A 19,874-nucleotide genomic window follows, 5' to 3' on the forward strand; every position below is an offset into this window, starting at 1 on the left:
ATGATCGATCGTAAACGAGTCAACATAAGCTACATCAGCAGGGAAGAGAGGCCACGGAAGCCTAAATTACAGAGACATCTTTGTTTGGAAGTGGCTAATCTTCTGGATCACATCAGTCCCGGGGAATAACATCATTCTCACATACCAGGAAGTATTTGTATACCTAATCCAGGAAGAAATATTGGTTTTACTAAATGGATGCATGTTTCTACACAAAATAGTACTTGAATATAGGATATTGCTTCTTTATCATCACAATATTGAATCAGGGGTAGTCCAACAATGGATGAATTTGACCTTAGGAATATTACTTTGGTCTAGCTCATGGGGAGACTGAGATATATATCTCTCTCCATTTGTCAGGCTGAAAGTTGCTGAAACAAAGCTAACACAGGAAACAAATATGACGTTTTCAGTCAAGGAGTTGTTATAATTGTCATGGCATTTGTCATCTTGTTTCCTTATTCCTTTAACTACATAAGGGGTCTGCCAGGCAAGCTATAATACAGACAATGATTCATGGCAACCAGTGAGAAACCATTTACACAACAGGACAGAGAATAGCCATCTGTATAAATAGTTGAAAGCTTGTCAAGATCAGTCCTAGTATGATAAAAACAATGGACAAATAGTGTATAGAAAAATATAATGATTCAAAATGCCTGAAGAATTATTCACATTACAGAGCACACACACACACACTGCCCTACCTCATCCTTAATGGACATATCAGACTATAAAACCAGTGACACAATCTCCGAGAAAATCGTTATACTATAATAGTGTCCATTGATAATTTAAAAAAAGAAGCTAAATACAACAATGCATCTCTGTCCATTTCACGCATGTTTTGGTGCTTAATGTGACTCATTTTCACTTATCATCCCTACTCATTGTAGATGATGCAATTCCTGTGTTAAACGGCTGTGATTCTTGTGCATAGATTAGGGGGAATATGATTTTTGTTACAACCCTAAGGTAACAGTGTAAGGCAAAATAATATGAAAAATATATTCCATAAGAAAATCAGCCGTTTCCAGCCACAATAGTCATTTACAACATTAACAATGTCTACACTGATCAATTTGATGTTATTTTAATGGAGAAAATATGTGCTTTACTTTCAAAAACAAGGACATTTCAAAAGTGACCCCAAACTTTTGAACGGTAGTGTATATTTCGCCTGAGTGACACTACACAATAGCACATAGAGTAATTTTGCACTTTGGTTGGTTCTAAAAGTCACATGGTTGTAGAGCTGATAAGGGGGTATTAAAAAGTGAATCATGGAAACAGTTGAGGAAACTGTAAAGGTCGGATAAGGCAGCCACTGGATTATTTCAAAGAAAGGCCACAAGAGATGCACCCATTGGGGAAGGGCATGCTAAAGTTAGGGCCAGATTAAAAGAGAAATTAACAACCCCAGAGAGTGAAACTTATAAAGTCATACAGTAGATACAGTCAGTGCATGAGTGGTGCAGGGCAGAGGTTGTGGAACTTCTGGAGTGACCAGAGGACTAACCAGGAGGAAATTATTGTTTACCTCACCAATTATAGACTTGGGCCTCAGCTGCAATGATCGATTTCGTTCAGTCACCAACACTTGACTTAACCACTCACTTGAGTTTCTATCAAGAGGAGTTTCAAACCAATCTCTTGCTGAAATACACACAACAAATCCCAAAAAATGATTTTTTTAATAAGGGTGGAATAAATGGTGGTAACAACCATTTAGTGTTGTTATTCTGTGCCTCTATAAAAGATGGACAACGTCATACATCATGCCTTACAAAAAATATGGGCTATTCACCATTCTCTTCCCTGCTGGCCCTTCTGAAAGCAGAGATGGAGGTCTCAGCATGATACCCATGTTAAATGGCCTTTAAAGACAACAAAGAGCCCAGAAAACTGACACAGCTGACCTCCCTATCCCTCTAAAATGACAAAGTGCAAACGACTATGTCCAAAAGCCTCTGACGGCAAATTGCAGGATTTAAGCAGCGGCATCATGTCTCCCTCGGCCTCACCCAGATTAAGTGGTCCTCTGAAAGCTCCCTCTCCTAACTTAATATTTGTGGCTGATCTACTGTAAATAAGGGGAGCATTTGTGGACTCTTACTGATGCATACACACACACACACAACACAAACAAACACACACACACTAAAGATAGGCTAATGCTTTTATCCTGTTATCTTGTAAATTGTCTGGTATATTGTCTGGTTCAAATGCCTCTTCTCCCATTGCTGGAGGTTGCCATGACATCCTTGTGTTCAGTATATCGCTCTTTTTATTTTGGTGTTTGGCATTCATTCCCGGAACCAGTCTCTCTTTCCAATGTCCCCAGAGGAACTCACTTAGTTGTATTTACAAACAGGCTACTGCTAAGACTCAAAAGCATGGAAATCTCTTCCCCCTCCAAGGCAAATGTCACAATCAGCCCCTGATCCACTCCTAATCGCTAAGTAATCACTTTCATGTTTGATCATTCTGTGATAGCAAAATGGATTTAGAAAATCTGCTGTGGTTTTACTTTGGAGATTGTCGATGTCCAAGCTTTGTAAAAGTTACCAGAGCTTTATGTTTCTGTGGAGAGGAGGAGTATGTCATGTTTTTCTTCAGCATCATTAGATAACACAAACCACTGAGGAACGGAATACAGAATTGGACCTGTCGTCTGCACCACTATAATCCATGAATATGGTTCATTGCTTCATGGGAGGAATTATATAAATTGTAAGTATTGAGATGGAGAGTAGTGTAAGATTACACAGGAACGTCGGAAACAGTTAAAGTATTTTTCAATGAGTCATCCAATTAGGTTAATGCTCATAGAGGTATAACGTAATGAATTATATACAGTATTGTAAGTATACTTGTAAAATGGTGGTAGCACTAGATTATGTCAGAATCCTGGGTGATCTAAAGGAATTCAATGTGAGGAGATGGTGCTTATTCACTGATAACAGTGCAACAATACCATGCTTTACCCTAATTACATTTGAAACATACAGATGTAATGCCTTCGGTCCCAGCATCATGAGTGAAAAATTACTTCTTGCAGTTTGTTGACACAGCAGAGTAATTATAATGTAATATAGGACAGGCGGCTTATTTGCCATGGTGACATCCTCAAAAGGGAAGGCTGTGGTGCAGTGATCTATATCACCTTATCTCCACTATCCCCTTGGGGCCAGATTCACCAGAGAGCAATAGACTGATTGAGATGATGACAGAGGCTTTTGTTAGGAACAGGCTGTGGACTCTTATCATTGTTTTAGTAAGTTTTCTATTTTCATGTAAAGTATACATCGGAAAGGAACGCACTGCAATAGTTATTTTTATTTAAATAAACATTGCCAAAGTCTCAGATCAAAAGCATGACTGGATGATTTTCACTGCAGAAATTTGATGACAAATGTATAACTACTTTGCAACATCCAGGGATAAGAATCAACAGCAAAGGAACTGATTAGAAATCAGTGCTGTTTCATATGTCCCATTATACCCGGTTTCTATTTAAATTGTACATGCTCATATAATTACCAGCCAGACCAGGAAAATCATTATAACAGACTGTAATAATAAAACTTCCAATGTATTTCGAAGATTTCCTTTTCTTTTGGAAACATAGATCATGCATATCATTCCACCGCCTATCTAACTAGAACTAATTGCAATTTCCACAACATATTAACAAGGTAGTACTCATTAGTAAATAGTATTATGTTGGGGGTCATCTACATAGTGTGATCTTCAGTGGCTGAAATTAGGGGTGGCTGAGGACCCAAATATCTGAGTGGACAATAACCCCATTATCAACATAAACTTAAGCATCGGACACTAACTTTTCAATTTTCCGCTTAAAATGACATACCCAAATCTAACGGCCTGTAGCTCAGACCCTGAAGCAAGGATCTGCATAGTCTTGAAATTTGTCGAAATGTGAAATTAATGTTGGAGAATATAACACATTAGATCTGGTAAAAGATATTACAAACAAAAAACAAACAATAACAACATTCCATAATATTTTGCATCTTTGAAATGCAAGAGAAAGACCAGACAGTGATGAAGGATTCTAGGTGTAATTTAGATGTTGTCCACAAGATGGCAGCAGCGTGTCTGCAAAATGTCAGACTGATCCAGTGAAGAATTACATCACTAGACAATATTTTGTATCAAGTCTGCCAGGAGTTTACCAAAATGTGCCGAATTGGTCAATTTCTATATTTTCAAGTACATAACTATGGAGAACATACAAAAATGTTAAGGTAATAAAAAATGTGAGGCTACACACTCGCAGGAATGTCATACATGATGGATCATTAGCTTCCTTACAGAAAATACACTAAACTTCACATATCTAGATGGCCGTGCAGGGTGGGTGTGGAGCCAGAGATAGCAGTGGGGTCAAACTGCAGAACCCAGATCCTACATTCGAATATACAACTTGATTTTATCAAACAAAACTACACTACATTTTATCTCTGGGACCCTCAGGATAACAAATCAGAGCAAGATTACCGAATGTAAGTACATTGTTTACCTTCAGATGTGAATGTTTCAAACCAGTTTCTGTGATAAAAGTGTTTTGTTGTTGTGCACTATTCTCAAATAATAGCATGGTGTTTTTTTTAGCTGTAGTAGCTTCTTTAAACTGGACACTGCAGTTAGATTAACAATTATTAAAGTTTTCTGCCCATATAAGACATGTCTATGTCCCGGAAAGTTGGCTGTTGTTTACAATGTCATTCTAGTCACATTATTGCATATTGAGCAACAACTGTGCCGGTTTAGGGACACCGATCCCATAGAGGATAATAGGTCAACAATGCATCTCTGAAAGTTAAAGTCTATTAACCAAATGCTAAACTGTCTTTAAACATCTGAGCATGTCAAACAACTACTTGGATCATTGATTGCAAGAATCATGATCAGGGCGCTGTATGCGACTCCACTGGGCCAGCTTCAAACATAAATGGATCAGTGAACAACCAAAAGAGTCAACATGGATTTCAGCCCCATGTTCAGAAGAACTACCAACTGGAACAAATGGCATTGGTCTTTCTAAAATAGTACTCACTCATTTATGTGGAGAGTTATAGACAATATCCAAATAAATCACATTCACTACCTGAATATGTCCTATTCTTGTTAATACAGCCATGTGTCTTTGCACCGTATGATCTACACTGAGTATACCCATTCTTGATACACACGGGAAATTGTTGAGTTTCAAAAAACCAAGCTTTGACAGAAAGAAGTACACCTGGCACCTACTGCCATTCCCCTCTTCAAAGGCATTTTTGTCACGACTTCTCCCGAAGTCGTTGCCTCTCCTTGTTCAGGCGGTGCTCGGCGGTCGACGTCACCGGTCTTCTAGCCACCATTGATCCATTTTTCATTTTCCATTGGTTTTGTCTTGTCTTCCTACACACCTGGTTTCAATCCCATTCATTACTTGTTGTGTATTTAACCCTCTGTTTCCCCTCATGTCTGTCAGAGATTGTTTTATGTCAGTGTTGTTAATGTTTGTATAGGTGCGCAACGGGTCTTCGTACCCTTGTTTCTTATGTATGTACATTTAGTGTTTTGGAGCATGTTTAGTGGACATATATTAAAAGGACTCCATTACACTCGTTTTTACTCTCCTGCGCCTGACTTCCCTGCCACCTATACACACGACTTTGACAATTTTAGTATTTTTTCTTGCACATTCACCATCTGAATGGCTCACATACACAATCAATGTCTCAATTGTCTCAAGGCTTAAAAATAATTTGTTTAACCTGTCACCTCCCCTCCATCTACACTGATTGAAGAGAATTTAACAGGTGACAACAATAAGGGATCATAGCTTTCACTTGAAGTCACCTGGTCTGTCTATGTCATGTAGAAAGCAGGTGTTCTTAATGTTTGTATACTTAGTGTATACCTCAGTGTATATCAGTTGTTGGGTTAAGAATCCAGATATATTTTTAAGCTGCTACACATTATTCAGAGTCACCCATCACTATATACCGTTGGAGTCGGAAGTTTACATACACCTTAGTCAAATACATTTAAACTCAGTATTTCACAAATCCTTACATTTAATCTGAGAAAAAATTCCCTGTTTTAGGTCAGTTAGGAGCACCACTTCATTTTAAGAATGTGAAATGTCAGAATAATAGTAGAGAGAGAATTATTTATTTCAGGTTTTATTTCTTTCATCACATTCCCAGTGGGTCAGAAATCTACATATACTCAATTCGTATTTGGTAGCATTTCCTTTAAATTGTTTAACTTGGGTCAAACGTTTCGGGTAGCCTTTCACAAGCTTCCCACAATAAGTTGGGTGAATTTTGGCTCATTTCTCTGGTCAGCTGGTGTAACTGAGTCAGGTTTGTAGGTCTCGTCACTCACACACGCTTTTTCAGTTCTGCCAACAAATGTTCTATTGGATTGACATCAGGAATATGTGATGGCTACTCCAATACATTGACTTTGTTGTCTTTCAGCCATTTTGCCAAAACTTTGGAAGTATGCTTGGGGTCATTGTCTATTTGGATGACCCATTTGGATGACCCATTTGCTTGTTTCTTGGCCCAAGCAAGTCTCTTCTTTTTATTGGTGTTCTTTAGTAGTGGTTTCTTTGCAGCAATTTGACCAGGAAGGCCTGATGGCTTGAGATGTTGCTTCAATATATCCACATAAGTTTCCATCCTCATGATGCCATCTATTGCAGCAAAGCACCCCCACAACATGATGCTGCCACCCCCATGCTTCACGGTTGGAATGGTGTTCTTCAGCTTGCAAGCTTCCTCCTTTTTCCCCCAAACATAACGATGGTCATTATGGCCAAGCAGTTCTATTTTTGTTTCATCAGACAGGAGGACATTTCTCAAAAAAGAACGATCTTTGTCCCCATGTGCAGTTACAAACCGTAGTCTGGTTTTTTATTGGGGTTTTGGAGCAGTGGCTTCTTCCTTGCTGAGTGGCCTTTCAGGATCTGTCGATATAGGACTCGTTTTAATGTGGATATAGATACTTTTGTACCTGTTTCCTCCAGCATCTTCACAGGGTCCTTTGCTGTTGTTCTGGGATTGATTTGCACTTTTTGCACCAAAGTACGTTAATCTCTAGGAGACAGAAGACGTCTCCTTCCTTAGCGTGGTGATAGCTGCATGGTGTTTATACTTGCGTACTATTGTTTGTACAGTTGAACGTGGAACCTTCAAGCCTTTGGCATTTGCTCCCAAGGATGAAGCAGACTTATGGAGGTCTGCAATTTTCTTTCTGAGGTCTTGGCTGTTTTCTTTTGATTTTCCCGTAATGTCAAGCGAAGAGGCACTGAGTTTGAAGGTAGGCCTTGAAATAAATCCACAGGTACACCTCCAATTGACTCAAATTATGTCTATTAGCCTATCAGAAGCTTCTAAAGCCATGACATCGTTTTCTGTTTAGAGGCACAGTCAACTTAGTGTATGAAAACTTCTGACCCACTGGATTTGTGATACAGTGAATTATAAGTGAAATAATTTGTCTGTAAACAATTGTTGGAAAAACTACTTGTCATGCACAAAGTAGATGTCCTAACCAACTTGCCAAAACTATAGTTTGTTACTAACAAGAAATGTGTGGATTGGTTGAAAAACGAGTTTTAATGACTCCAACCTAAGTGTATGTAAACTTCCGACTTCAAATGTATATATACAGTACAAGTCAAACGTTTGCACACACCTACTCATTCAGTGTTTTTTCTTTATTTTTACTATTTTGTACATTGTAGAATAATAGTGAAGACATCAAAACTATGACATAACACATATGGAATCATGTACTACCTAAAAAAGTGTTGAACAAATCAAAATATATTTTAGATTTTAGATTCTTTAAAGTAGCCACCCTTTGCCTTGATGACAGCTTTGCACACTCTTGGCATTCTCTCAACCCGCTTTATCTGGAATGCTTTTCCAACAGTCTTGAAGGAGTTCCCACATATGCTGAGCACTTGTTGGCTGCTTTACCTTCACTCCGCAGTCCAACTCATCCCAAACCATCTCAATTGGGTTGAGGTTGGGTGATTGTGGAGGACAGGTCATCTGCTGCAGCATTCCATCACTCTCCTTGGTCAAATAGCCATTACACAGCCTGGAGGAGTGTTGGGTCATTGTACTGTTGAAAATCAATTGATAGTCCCACTAAGCGCAAACTAGATGTTAAGTGTGTCTTGAATTCTAAATAAATCACTGACGGTGTCACCAGCAAAGCACCCCCACACCATTACACCTCCTCATCCGTACTTCACGGTGGGAACCACACATGTGGACATAATCAGTTCACCCACTCTGTGTCTCACAAAGACACGGTGGTTGGACCAAAAATCTAAAATTTGGACTCATCACCACCAGTTTAATGGCCATTTCTCGTGTTTCTTGGCCCAAGCAAGTCTCTTATTTTTATTGGTGTTCTTTAGTAGTGGTTTCTTTGCAGCAATTTGACCATGAAGGCCTGATTCACGCAGTCTTCTCTGAACAGTTAATGTTGAGATGTGTCTGTTACTTCAAGCATTTATTTGGGCTGCAATTTCTGATGCTGGTAACTCTAATGAACTTATCCTCTGCAGCAGAAGTAATTATTGGTCTTCCTTTCCTGTGTCGGTCCTCATGAGAGCCAGTTTCATTATAGTGCTTGACATTTTCCAGATTGACTGACCTTCATGTCTACAAGTAATGATGGACTGTCATTTCTCTTTGCTTATTTGAGCTGCTCTTGCTATAATGTGGACTTTGTATTTTACCAAATAGGGCTATCTTCTGTATACCACCCCTACCTTGTCACAACACAACTGATTGGCTCAAACTCATTAAGAATGAAAGAAATTCCACAAGTACATTTTTAACAAGGCACACCTGTTAACTGAAATGCGTTCTAGGTGATTACCTTGTGAAGCTGTTTGAGAGAATGCCAAGAGTGTGAAAAGCTGTCATCAAGGCAAAGGGTGGCTACTTTGAAGAATCTAAAATGTAAAATATTTAGATTTGTTGAACACTTTTTATATATATATATATATATATATAAAAAAAAATTAAAAAAATCCGAATACAATCGAGATACTCCAACTAACTGAGCCATTTTTACAATGACACAATTACACTTAGGGGTTTAAAGCAGCAGGAAGTTGGGCACACAAAAAAAACCACAGGAGTGTGCTGTGTGTACACAGTCAGAGAACTCTTTACTGTGCTCGCAGATTCCTGTTGCCTGGGCAACCCCGTCTCTGAGTTTTTCCAACTCGGATTTGGAATGTGACGCCTCCCTCGTCTCTCCGCAGTCAGGAAACAGGATTACCGGAGAGAGAAACACACCACTTCTGCGTCAAGTATCATATAAGCCATCCTCTCCCTGTTCAAATGTACATATATTTGGACAGAAACACTTAACTCTGGACTGAATAGTCCAGCCAGCTATAGATTTTGCCCTTAGACAATGCACTTGGTGTTGTACTACTGCCAAGTGAAAAGTAATTTGCATACCCATGATCTTGTGCTCTTTCAGTGTCAATATCTTTAATGGGATTTGTACAGAAATGTGGGCCACAAGTTAAATCTGATGCACAAACAAAGACAGTGTAAACGTAAGAGATATTAGAATAGGATGAGGTGCAGGGGGAGTCTGTGTGGGCAGCAGCAGCAACTCTCTCAGTCTCATCATCATGCCACGATTGCTTTTATGTTCCAGCTTAGACTGCAGGAATCAGGTCACAGTGTGTTAGGAAACACTTATTTTTTAAATTAATTCTCTAAGGAAACCAAACAGAAGGACTGAAACAATGTATTTTAATAATATATATTTCCAGGAAACTTCCATGTTTCCATATTTGAAAGATGTGTAAGCAGTTAGCTAACATTTACCAACAAAAGGTTGGATAGTCATCAGGGGGATGGTTGTTGAGGGGGAGGTACAGTATTGATCAGTATATCACATTTGAATATAAGTTCTCAGAGAATGACGGCTTTGCATTCCTTTGTTTACTCCTTTGGTAGTTATAGGTTCATTGTTCATGCTCATAGCACTGTATTTAGCAGAGATAAATATGATTCAATGTTCTTCTCATATATCCTAATCATTTATGCTACCTCTCTCAAATAACTGGTTTCTCATTGTCTAATAGTCCCAAGTGAAGCACTCGTGGGAGACTGTAATGTATTACACAGAAGAAAAGCAAAATCAGTGAAAAAGAAAATGGATTCCACACCAAATAAGTGCTACTCCCATTACAGCGCACTGAACTAGTGACAGCAAACATCAAAGTCCTTTCAGTAAGGAAATTCTGAGATAGGCTTACTTTCAATATAGCCTACCTCTATTTAGAAGAGCAGCACTTACTGTACATCTCTCCTTGTCTGTCTTTAAATCGCCTCTCTCTCCTTGCAATCTGTACTTGTCAATCAACAGTAATTTCTGCATGAGAGTCCATGTGATCTATTCAAGTGGAACAATAGCAAGTGTCTAACCAAATGCACACAGCAATACTCTAGAATTCAACTTAATCAAGACAAGGCTCATGAATGACATTATTTTCATATAATTTACTTGAACTTAAACATCACAGATGGCTTGCCATGTCTATAATCACACTGTTGAAAGCAAAACAGTATCTTAACAGCATCTTCTCTCTCTCCCCTGTAAGAATTACTATTATTAACAATGAGGGTAAGAATAGAGCTCAAATTGACAAAGAGCATGTTGAAGACCTGACCTGAGTCATTATAATGGAACAGGCTGACGTTAAAATGCCTGAACCATGTGGACCATATGAGTGAGATAGCATTCATTCACACGCATGAGCCTATCAGATAGGTCAGTGGTAAAAGGCCCACGTTTGGAGCACTAGGCTATGCTGGCTATGCTGGCCAGAGAGATGATCCCATAAGAGTGCTGTCAGAGTGGGTGGAGGGATGTGGTAATGAGACAGGGGACGAGGGAGAGGGGGATGAGGGATATAGAGAGAGAGGTTAACTTAGGGAAGATTAAGCGTAATGCAGAATGACACTCAACAGGCATCCAAGCGGAAACCCTGCACCATCACCGCCAGCACTACTGAGTTCCCCATAGGGAGAGGGTCATGGGTATCTCTTCATTAGAGTGACATAATCAGAACAAGCACAGCATTAGGTGAGCTGCCATGAGTCTCAGTGAGGAGAAGTCTCCACAGGCCTCCCCAGCCAGCATCGTATCCTTCCATGTCCCTACTGCACATGTTCAGAATGGTTTCAGAGCTGATAGAGATTCTCTCCTCCACTCTATCTGTAGCCCCATCAGGATGAAATGCTATTACAATGTTGAGGACAGCTTGATGGTATTACATATCCACAGTGCCTAATCCATGGCCTGACAGAACCCACTGCACAATACATGAATGTGGCTCTCAGTGGAATATAACATGCACTCAAGATGCTTTTATGTGTTTGCTTCAGGAGCATTAGTGCTTCGGTCTGACTAATACATTTAAACATCCAATAGATGGGAAAACACTCATTGTTGAGTGAGCCTTCTCATGTATTATAGCCCACCTGCTTTTTCTTGACTTTTTTGCTCTTCACTAGAGCTACCGCACCAAGACTGCTAGAAATATTTCATTGAACATTCTTCCGATTCTACTTTTGGATAAAAATAGTATAAACTGCCATTTTGCATTATTGGTATTGTTGCAACAAAAATCTTGGATGTTGGAGTAGTCATCCATTTTCCAATATTTACCCCAAAATTACTTTTAGCCCCAAATGGGGTGAGCTTATATATCCTCTCACAGAGAAATCCCTAACATAAACATTGTGTTGACATACAGTATGATGCAAATCTGCTCTACCTTCCTGGGAGATATCTGGCATTGTGCTGATCTGAATAGCTTCTTTATAAGGTGCAAATAAACAATATTACATTCCCAAACTATAAAAAGAGGCACGCAGAAAACGGTACAAAAAAAATAAACACATTGAACTTCCGTCAGTATATGCAGGTTGTCTGACTATGTGATGTTCACAAATATCTTTATCAGGTGTGTGCCCAATGTTAAATGCCACACATGAATTGTTGAAAAAAATCAAATGAACAATTTTGAATAGCAGTAAAAGCTTTTAACAATGTAATTAAGAAGAGATTACTATTGTATATCTTTCTACGTACCAAAATACTGCGCAGTAGTACTCTATTAGGCCAGCCTGAAAGCTTCTCAATAGCAATCTTGATTATCTTGAGTGGCTACACTAGGTCTTAGCAATGCTAAGGATGTGCATGGTTTCAAGGAGCAGGCTGCCACTGGTGTGCATTACAGAATCCTCAAACAGAATCTGTTAAGATAACGGCACCCTGGTAATGAATGAGGCTAGCTGAGGTATTTAATTCATTCAGCTTCTGTCTCGTTGGCCAGACTTTGATTAGATATGATGATTCCCAAGGTGGGCGTCAACCCCAGTTACATTTGAACGTGGGGGGGAAATTAGAAGTCGACAGTTTAGCCAAATAAAAGACAGAGATTAAAGAAACTTTGGCAGCCGAGTGTGGATATTTATATATAATGTATGAGCTGTTGCATTGAGTAGTGTGCACAAGAGAGATGAGGCTGGTTTCTCTTTACAACCTTTGCATTTTCCTCACTAACCAATAGTTGATGTGGACAGCCTCACTCTCAGTGAGTGGAGTTTGTTTTACACTACAGCTGTAAATCCCAAGACAGTCTGGTTCCTGCCTGGCAAAAACGATAGTGAGGACTACATTAAAAATGATCTATTATTGAGTAAATGTGCATTCTATTAACTTTCCTCTTCCAAACCCATTTCCCCAAAGAGAAGACAGTTTCACTGTGTAAAAAGCATTGCATTGATCAAGAGAAACTAAATTACTTCAAATACTCTGCATTCATATCTGCACCAAATGTAAACATTGTAGAATAACGCATGAGAGCAAGAAACTTAAAATCCCAACAAAGGTAAGGACTCCATATAAACTTAACTAAACCCTCAAAATCCTTCCTGATTCAATGACATTTTCAAAGCGGAAAACATTATGTATTATACTGAGGTTGATATGTAAAGTGTCTTTTTGTGTCCTGTCTTGAAATGTCAGCATTTGTAAAGATGAACCTAGAGAAAAGGTTTTCTTCCAAGAAAAGGCTATATAAAAGAAACAATCTAACAGGAAATCTCATAATAGAAGTGTCACTGCCTCAGCCATATACAGTGCATTCGGGAAGTATTCAGACCTTCTTCTAAAAAAAATCCCCTCATCAATCTACACACAAGAGCCCATAATGACAAAGCAAAAACAAGTGTTCAGACATTTTTGCAACCAAAAAATAAAAAATACTTATATATCAAATTTACATAAGTATTCAGACCCTTTACTCAGTACTTTCTTGAAGCCCCATTAGTAGCAATTACAGCCAAGCTACAAGCTTGCAATACCTGTATTTGGGGAGTTTTCCCCATTTTTCTCTGCAGATCATCTCAAGCTCTGTCAGGTTGGATGGGAGGTGTTGATGCACAGCTATTTTCAGGTCTCTCCAGAGATGTTTGAACAGGTTCTAGTCCAGCTCAAAGACATGACTTAAGGACCTTCAGAGACTTGTCCCGAAGCAACTTTCCCTCGATCCTGACTAGTCTCCCAGTCCCTGCCGCTGAAAAACATCTCCACAGCATGATGCTGCAGCCATCATGCTTCACCGGTCCTTCTCCCACGATTGCTCAGCTTGGCCGGGCAGCCAGCTCTAGGGAGGGTCTTGGTGGTTCCAAACATCTTACATTTAGGAATGATGGAGGCCACTGGTCCTTCTGTGGCTCAGTTGGTAGAGCATGGCGCTTGTAACGCCAGGGTAGTGGGTTCGATTCCCGGGACCACCCATACGTAGAATGTATGCACACATGACTGTAAGTCGCTTTGGATAAAAGCGTCAGCTAAATGGCATATATTACTGTGTTCTTGGGGACCTTCAATGCTGCAGACATTTTTTGGTACCCTTCTCCAGAGGGATGATCAATGGAAAAATGAATATATCAATGGAAAGCTAAATTTGGAGTCTCATAGCAAAGGGTCTGAATACTTAACGTATTTTGGTATTTTATTGTTAATATATTTGCAGCAGTTTTCGCATTATGATTATTGGGTATTTTGTGTAGATTGATTATACATTTTTTAAAATCAATTTTAGGATAATGTTGTAACATAACAAAATGTGGAAAAAGTCAAGGGGTCTGAATACTTTCCTAATGCACTGTAGTTTGACTCAATAATCAGCAATGTTGAGGCAGTACAGTTAAGGGAACAAAGGTGAATGGGATAGCGTCAAGTCTACTTATTGTAGACATTTCATTTAAACTTGGTCATTGATGCACTTCTATTTAAACAGATTTACATTTAGAATAATGACCCGTCTTTCAAAATGTAGGATGCTCATATTGGAAAATTATGGGCAATTAAATGGGCACTCTGCAGTAGATACATCTGTTTTTGGACTTATAAATGAATGATATGTACCCATTGATTGCAAAATATGCGAAATATTATCTTGTTTTAGCTAAATGTAGCAAACATTGTATAGCCTCAAAACATGGTTAAAACTATTTTTTTATATAATGGACGGTCAGTCCTTGCATCCAGATCTATGTCTATGAACTTGAGAGTGGTTACATTTATCAAGCACTATCCCTGTGCTTTTTAGCCAAACAGCGGTGTGTCCACATAACATTTCCCCCAGGATTTAGACTTGGTTAGGTGGGTTTATAAGAAGGCTTCAATAAGGCTTTCGTGTGTCTCGTTCAGCAGTGGGGTCTTCTTATGTTTACCAATGACCAAATGAACGAACACCCTCCCAACAATCTAACATGGGGGAGGTTCGATACTGCTGTGGGGTTGCTTTGCTGCCTCTTGTACTGGTGGCCTTGAATGTGTGCAAAACATCATGAAATCAGCAGATTATCAAGATTTTTTTGGAGTGGAATGTTTAACCCAGTGTCCAAAATGGGTCTCTGTTGAAGGTGGTGGGTATTCCAGCAGGACAATGTCCCCAGACACACATCAAAGTAACAAAAAATAACGCTGGTATGTTCTGGAGTGGCCAGCAAAGAGTCCAGATCTGAATTACATTCATATCCTATAGCGAGAGCTGAAATCAGCAGTTGGTGGAGGGAACCCTCTCAAACACTGAAGAATTAGAGCAGTTTGCTTCTAAAGACAGTGCAAAATTGCCAGTAGAAAGGTGCAACAAACTCATTGATTGCTACAAGAAGCATTTGTTGGGAGTTATCTTGGCTGTGCAACCAAGCACTAGCTTCAGGGTGCCCATAATTTTCTCTGTTTGATTCTTATTTTCAAAATAAAAATTAATGTGGTTTTGCAATGTTGAAAATCCAATAAAATGTATTTTCAGTTCAACTTGTTTTACAAGAAATAGGGAATTATTTACTGCAATGCTCTACTTTCCGGCTACCCGGATAAAGCACTAAATAAACTTCAGTTAGTGCTAAATACGGCTGCTAGAATCCTGACAAGAACCCCAAAATTAGATCATATTACTCCAGTGCTAGCCTCCCTACACTGGCTTCCTGTCAAGGCAATGGCTGCTTTCAAGGTTTTACTGCTAACAAAGCATTACATGGGCTTGCTCCTACCTTTCTCTCTAATTGGTCCTGCCGTACATACCGTTTCATACCGTCCCTAGGAGGGGTGCGTCACTTGAGTGGGTTGAGTCACTGATGTGATCTTCCTGTCTGGGTTGTTGCCCCCCCTTGGGTTGTGCCGTGGCGGAGATCTTTGTGGGCTATACTCGGCCTTGTCTCAGGATGGTAAGTTGGTGGTTGAAGATATCCCTCTAGTGGTGTGGGGGCTGTGCTTTGGCAAAGTGGGTGGGGTTATATCCTTCCTGTTTGGCCCTGTCCGGGGGTGTCATCGGATGGGGCCACAGTGTCTTCTGACCCCTCATGTCTCAGCCTCCAGTATTTATGCTGCAGTAGTTTATGTGTCGGGGGGCTAGGGTCAGTTTGTTATATCTGGAGTACTTCTCCTGTCCTATCCAGTGTCAAGTGTGAATTTAAGTATGCTCTCTCTAATTCTCTCTTTCTCTCTCTCGGAGGACCTGCGCCCAAGGACCATGCCTCAGGACTACCTGACATGATGACTCCTTGCTGTCCCCAGTCCACCTGGCCGTGCTGCTGCTCCAGTTTCAACTGTTCTGCCTGTGATTATTATTATTTGACCATGCTGGTAATTTCTGAACATTTGAACATCTTGGCCATGTTCTGTTATAATCTCCACCCGGCACAGCCAGAAGATGACTGGCCACCCCACATAGCCTGGTTCCTCTCTAGGTTTCTTCCTAGGTTTTGGCCTTTCTAGGGAGTTTTTCCTAGCCACCGTGCTTCTACACCTGCATTGCTTGCTGTTTGGGGTTTTAGGCTGGGTTTCTGTACAGCACTTTGAGATATCAGCTGATGTACGAAGGGCTATATAAATACATTTGATTTGATTTGATTTAAGAAAAGCGCAAAGCTGTAAATATATTTTGTCCAAACTGTATCAGCCAGGGTACTGTCTATGACTGCAGAATTCCACAGAATAAATATAGCATATTTCATACTGCGTACTTGTATAATTCCAACCGGCGCGTAATTGGGGAGTTCTGGGTAAATGAAATAATCAGGCCGTGAGCTAACAGCTGTTGCTGCATTGACATCCATCCAAGTGCTTCGGTGTGACCTCTTTGGAACACCATTGTTTCAGTAGATAAAACCTCTGAACTGTAATCATCTGCTATTAATGTCACATTAGCTTCTATTTTATGCAAAATATCCGGGCATAACTGAGAGTAAAATCATATTCCTAACCAAAAGCCAGAGTGACACCCTTCACACCTGGCATGAATTACCTGGCCCTTATTAATTCTTAAAATTGGAATTTGTCACACTATACCACTAGAGGAAGAGAGGCTAATTGGTATTTGGTCAAGAGTTAAATACCTACATCATATAAAATATATGAAATAAAAATAAAATGGATTAAGTCACACTGATTAGTATTGAAAGGCTGGTGTACATGGCATGCATATACAGTATAGTGTATGAACTTGCTTTACTCACCCTATACCACACGATCTCTCGAAGTCTTCCATCAGTCTTGAAGTTGCACTTCAGGGTGACAGTCTCTCCCACAACAACAGGAGGAAGGGGCTCAATGGTTACTGTCAAATATCCTATAGGGCAGAAGACAGAAATAATGAGTATGGTTTGTAACGTCAATTCATGACTATATACAGTGCCTTCAGAAACTATTCACAACCCTTGACTTTTTACAGATTTCGTTGTGTGAGAGCCTGAATTGAAATGGCCTGCACACAATACCTCATAATGTCAAAGTGGAATGATGTTTTTCTTCATTTTTACAAATTAATACAAAATGAAAAGCTGAAATGTCTAAAGTCAATAAGTATTCAACCCCTTTGTTATGGCAATCCTGAATAAGTTCAGGAGTAACAATGTGCTCTACAAGTCACATAAGTTGCATGGATTGTTTAATATGATTTTTTAATGACTACCCCATCTATGTACCCCACACATACAATTATCTGTAAGGTCCCTCAGTTGAGCAGTGAATTTCAAAAACAGATTCAACCACAAGGACCAGGGAGGTTTTCCAAATTCTCGCAAATAATGGCACCTATTGGTATATGGGTAAACATTCAAAAAGGAGACATTGGATATCCCTTTGAGCATGGTGAAGTTATTAATTACACTTTGGATGGTGTATCAATAGACCCATTCACTGCAAAGATACAGGTGTCCTTCCTAACTCTGGTGCAAGAGAGGAAAGAAACTGTGCAGGGATTTCACAATTAGGTTGATGGTACCTTTAAAACAGTTACAAACTGAGGATGGATCAACATCATTGTAGTTACTCCACAATACTAACCTACATTTTAGAGGGAAAAGAAGGAAGCTTATACAGAATAAAACATATTCCAAAACATGCATCCTGTTTGCAACTAGGCACTGAAGTAATTCTGCAAAAAATGTGGGAAAGCAATTAACTGCATGTCCTGAATACAAAGTGTTACAATATATTTTGCGAAAATCCAATACAACACATTACTGTGTACTACTCTCCATATTTTTAAGCATAGTGGTAGCTGTATCATGTTATGGGTATGCTTGTAATCGTTAAGGACTGGGGAGTTTTCAGGATAAAAAATTAATGGAATGGAGCTAAGCACAAGCATAATAATCCTAGAGGAAAACCTGGTTCAGTCTGCTTTCCACAAGACACTGGGAGATGAATTCAGCTATCAGCAGGTCAATAACCTAAAGCACAAGGCCAAATCTACACTGGAGTTGTTTACCAAGAAGACAGTGAAAGTTCCTGAGTGTCTGAGTTACAGTTTGGACTTAAATACACTTGAAAATCTATAGCAAGACCTGAAAATGGTTGTCTAGCAATGATAAAGCTCTTAGAGAGTTACCTTGAAAAACTCACAAGTTTAATCACTGCCAAAGGTGCTTCTACAAAATATTGACTCAAGGGTGTGAATACTTATGTATATGAGATATTTCTGTATTTAAGTTTCTATAAATTAGTAACATTTTCGAAAAACACATTTTCACTTTGTCATTAAGGGGTATTGTGCGTAGATGGGTGAGAAAAAAATACTTAATCCATTTTGAATTCAGGCTGTAATAACAAATGTGGAATAAGTCAAGCGATAGGAATACCTTCTGAAGGCTCTGTAATAGGAAGCTTGCTATCAACAATTCAATGGTAGATCAAACTCTGATCCCTGTTAGTGGAACATCAGCACATGCATATTGATATGATTGTTTCAAACATGGAAATATGTCTAGTTTGACGAAATGTTGTATTATTATATTTTAGAGTCTATTTCAGTGGGACTTTCTAAATATTGACTTGATCTGAAACAGATTATATAATGTATTGACATGTTTTGTTTTTCATTACTACATGTATGGGGAATACATTTTCAGGGGATTGCACACTTCTCATTGAAATTAATTAGAAAAGGGACCAAAAGCAGTGTAAGGTACTGTATACACATGTATTATACCTGTATTTGAAATAAATTTGGATTACACCACAGTAAACATCCAAAACCAATATCTTTTACTACTGATTGAATGCCCAACATGATTTGTTCAAAGTTTTCTCAAAATTTTGAGGTCCCAATAGATAAAAACAGTGACAAATACATGGATTCAAAACCAACAAAAACCAAACCAAAATAAAATTAGTCTGTGCAAAGCTCCGCATGTTTTGTATGTTGTTTCAGCGACTTTCGCTTATGTTACGATAACTAGACAAGAAACAGCTGAAGTGAAACAAATGTTACTGAAACAGCATAAACCTTGCTCAGCTATACTTTGAACATTCTTATATACAGTATAACAGCTTTGTTTGTGTAACATTAGAAAAAAAACATAGATCAGGCTGTTTGACATTGGATTATAACTTCCTCTCTCAAGCAGCACCAATTTGCACATACAGTGCCTTCAGAACGCATTCATACCCATTGACTTATTCCACATGTTTTGTTACAGCCAGAATAAAATAAAAAGTTCAATATTTTTTTGTATCATCTATGTACACAATACCCAAAATTGACAAAGTAAAACATGTTTTAAAGAAATATCAAATGTATGACTCAGCTGTTGCTGCTCAAAGCCCAGCTAACTAAGCTGCCAGATTTTCTAGACTCACAGTGGGAAGGAGCTCTCTTCTTCCCTCCAGTCACTTACAGTAAGTCACACATTACTGTTCTGTTATAATCTCCACCACGCAAAGCCAGAAGAGGACTGGCCACCTCTCAAAGCCGGGTTCCTCTAGGTTTC

The 19,874-nt window shown here is 39.1% G+C and overlaps 1 protein-coding gene across 2 annotated transcripts in view; it reads right to left on the reverse strand.

The window, feature by feature from the left end:
* LOC118400213 (immunoglobulin superfamily member 21-like) overlaps positions 1-19,874 on the reverse strand; it is a 285,623-nt gene that overhangs the window by 168,324 nt on the left and 97,425 nt on the right. For both annotated transcript variants that reach the window (XM_035796847.2, XM_035796848.2), the window contains exon 2: positions 17,118-17,230. In XM_035796847.2, coding sequence (XP_035652740.1) covers positions 17,118-17,230 — 113 coding nt within the window. The remainder of the gene's footprint in view (positions 1-17,117; positions 17,231-19,874) is intronic.

Source organism: Oncorhynchus keta, chromosome 21, assembly GCF_023373465.1.
Source record: "Oncorhynchus keta strain PuntledgeMale-10-30-2019 chromosome 21, Oket_V2, whole genome shotgun sequence".
Classification (NCBI taxonomy): Eukaryota; Metazoa; Chordata; class Actinopteri; order Salmoniformes; family Salmonidae; genus Oncorhynchus; species Oncorhynchus keta.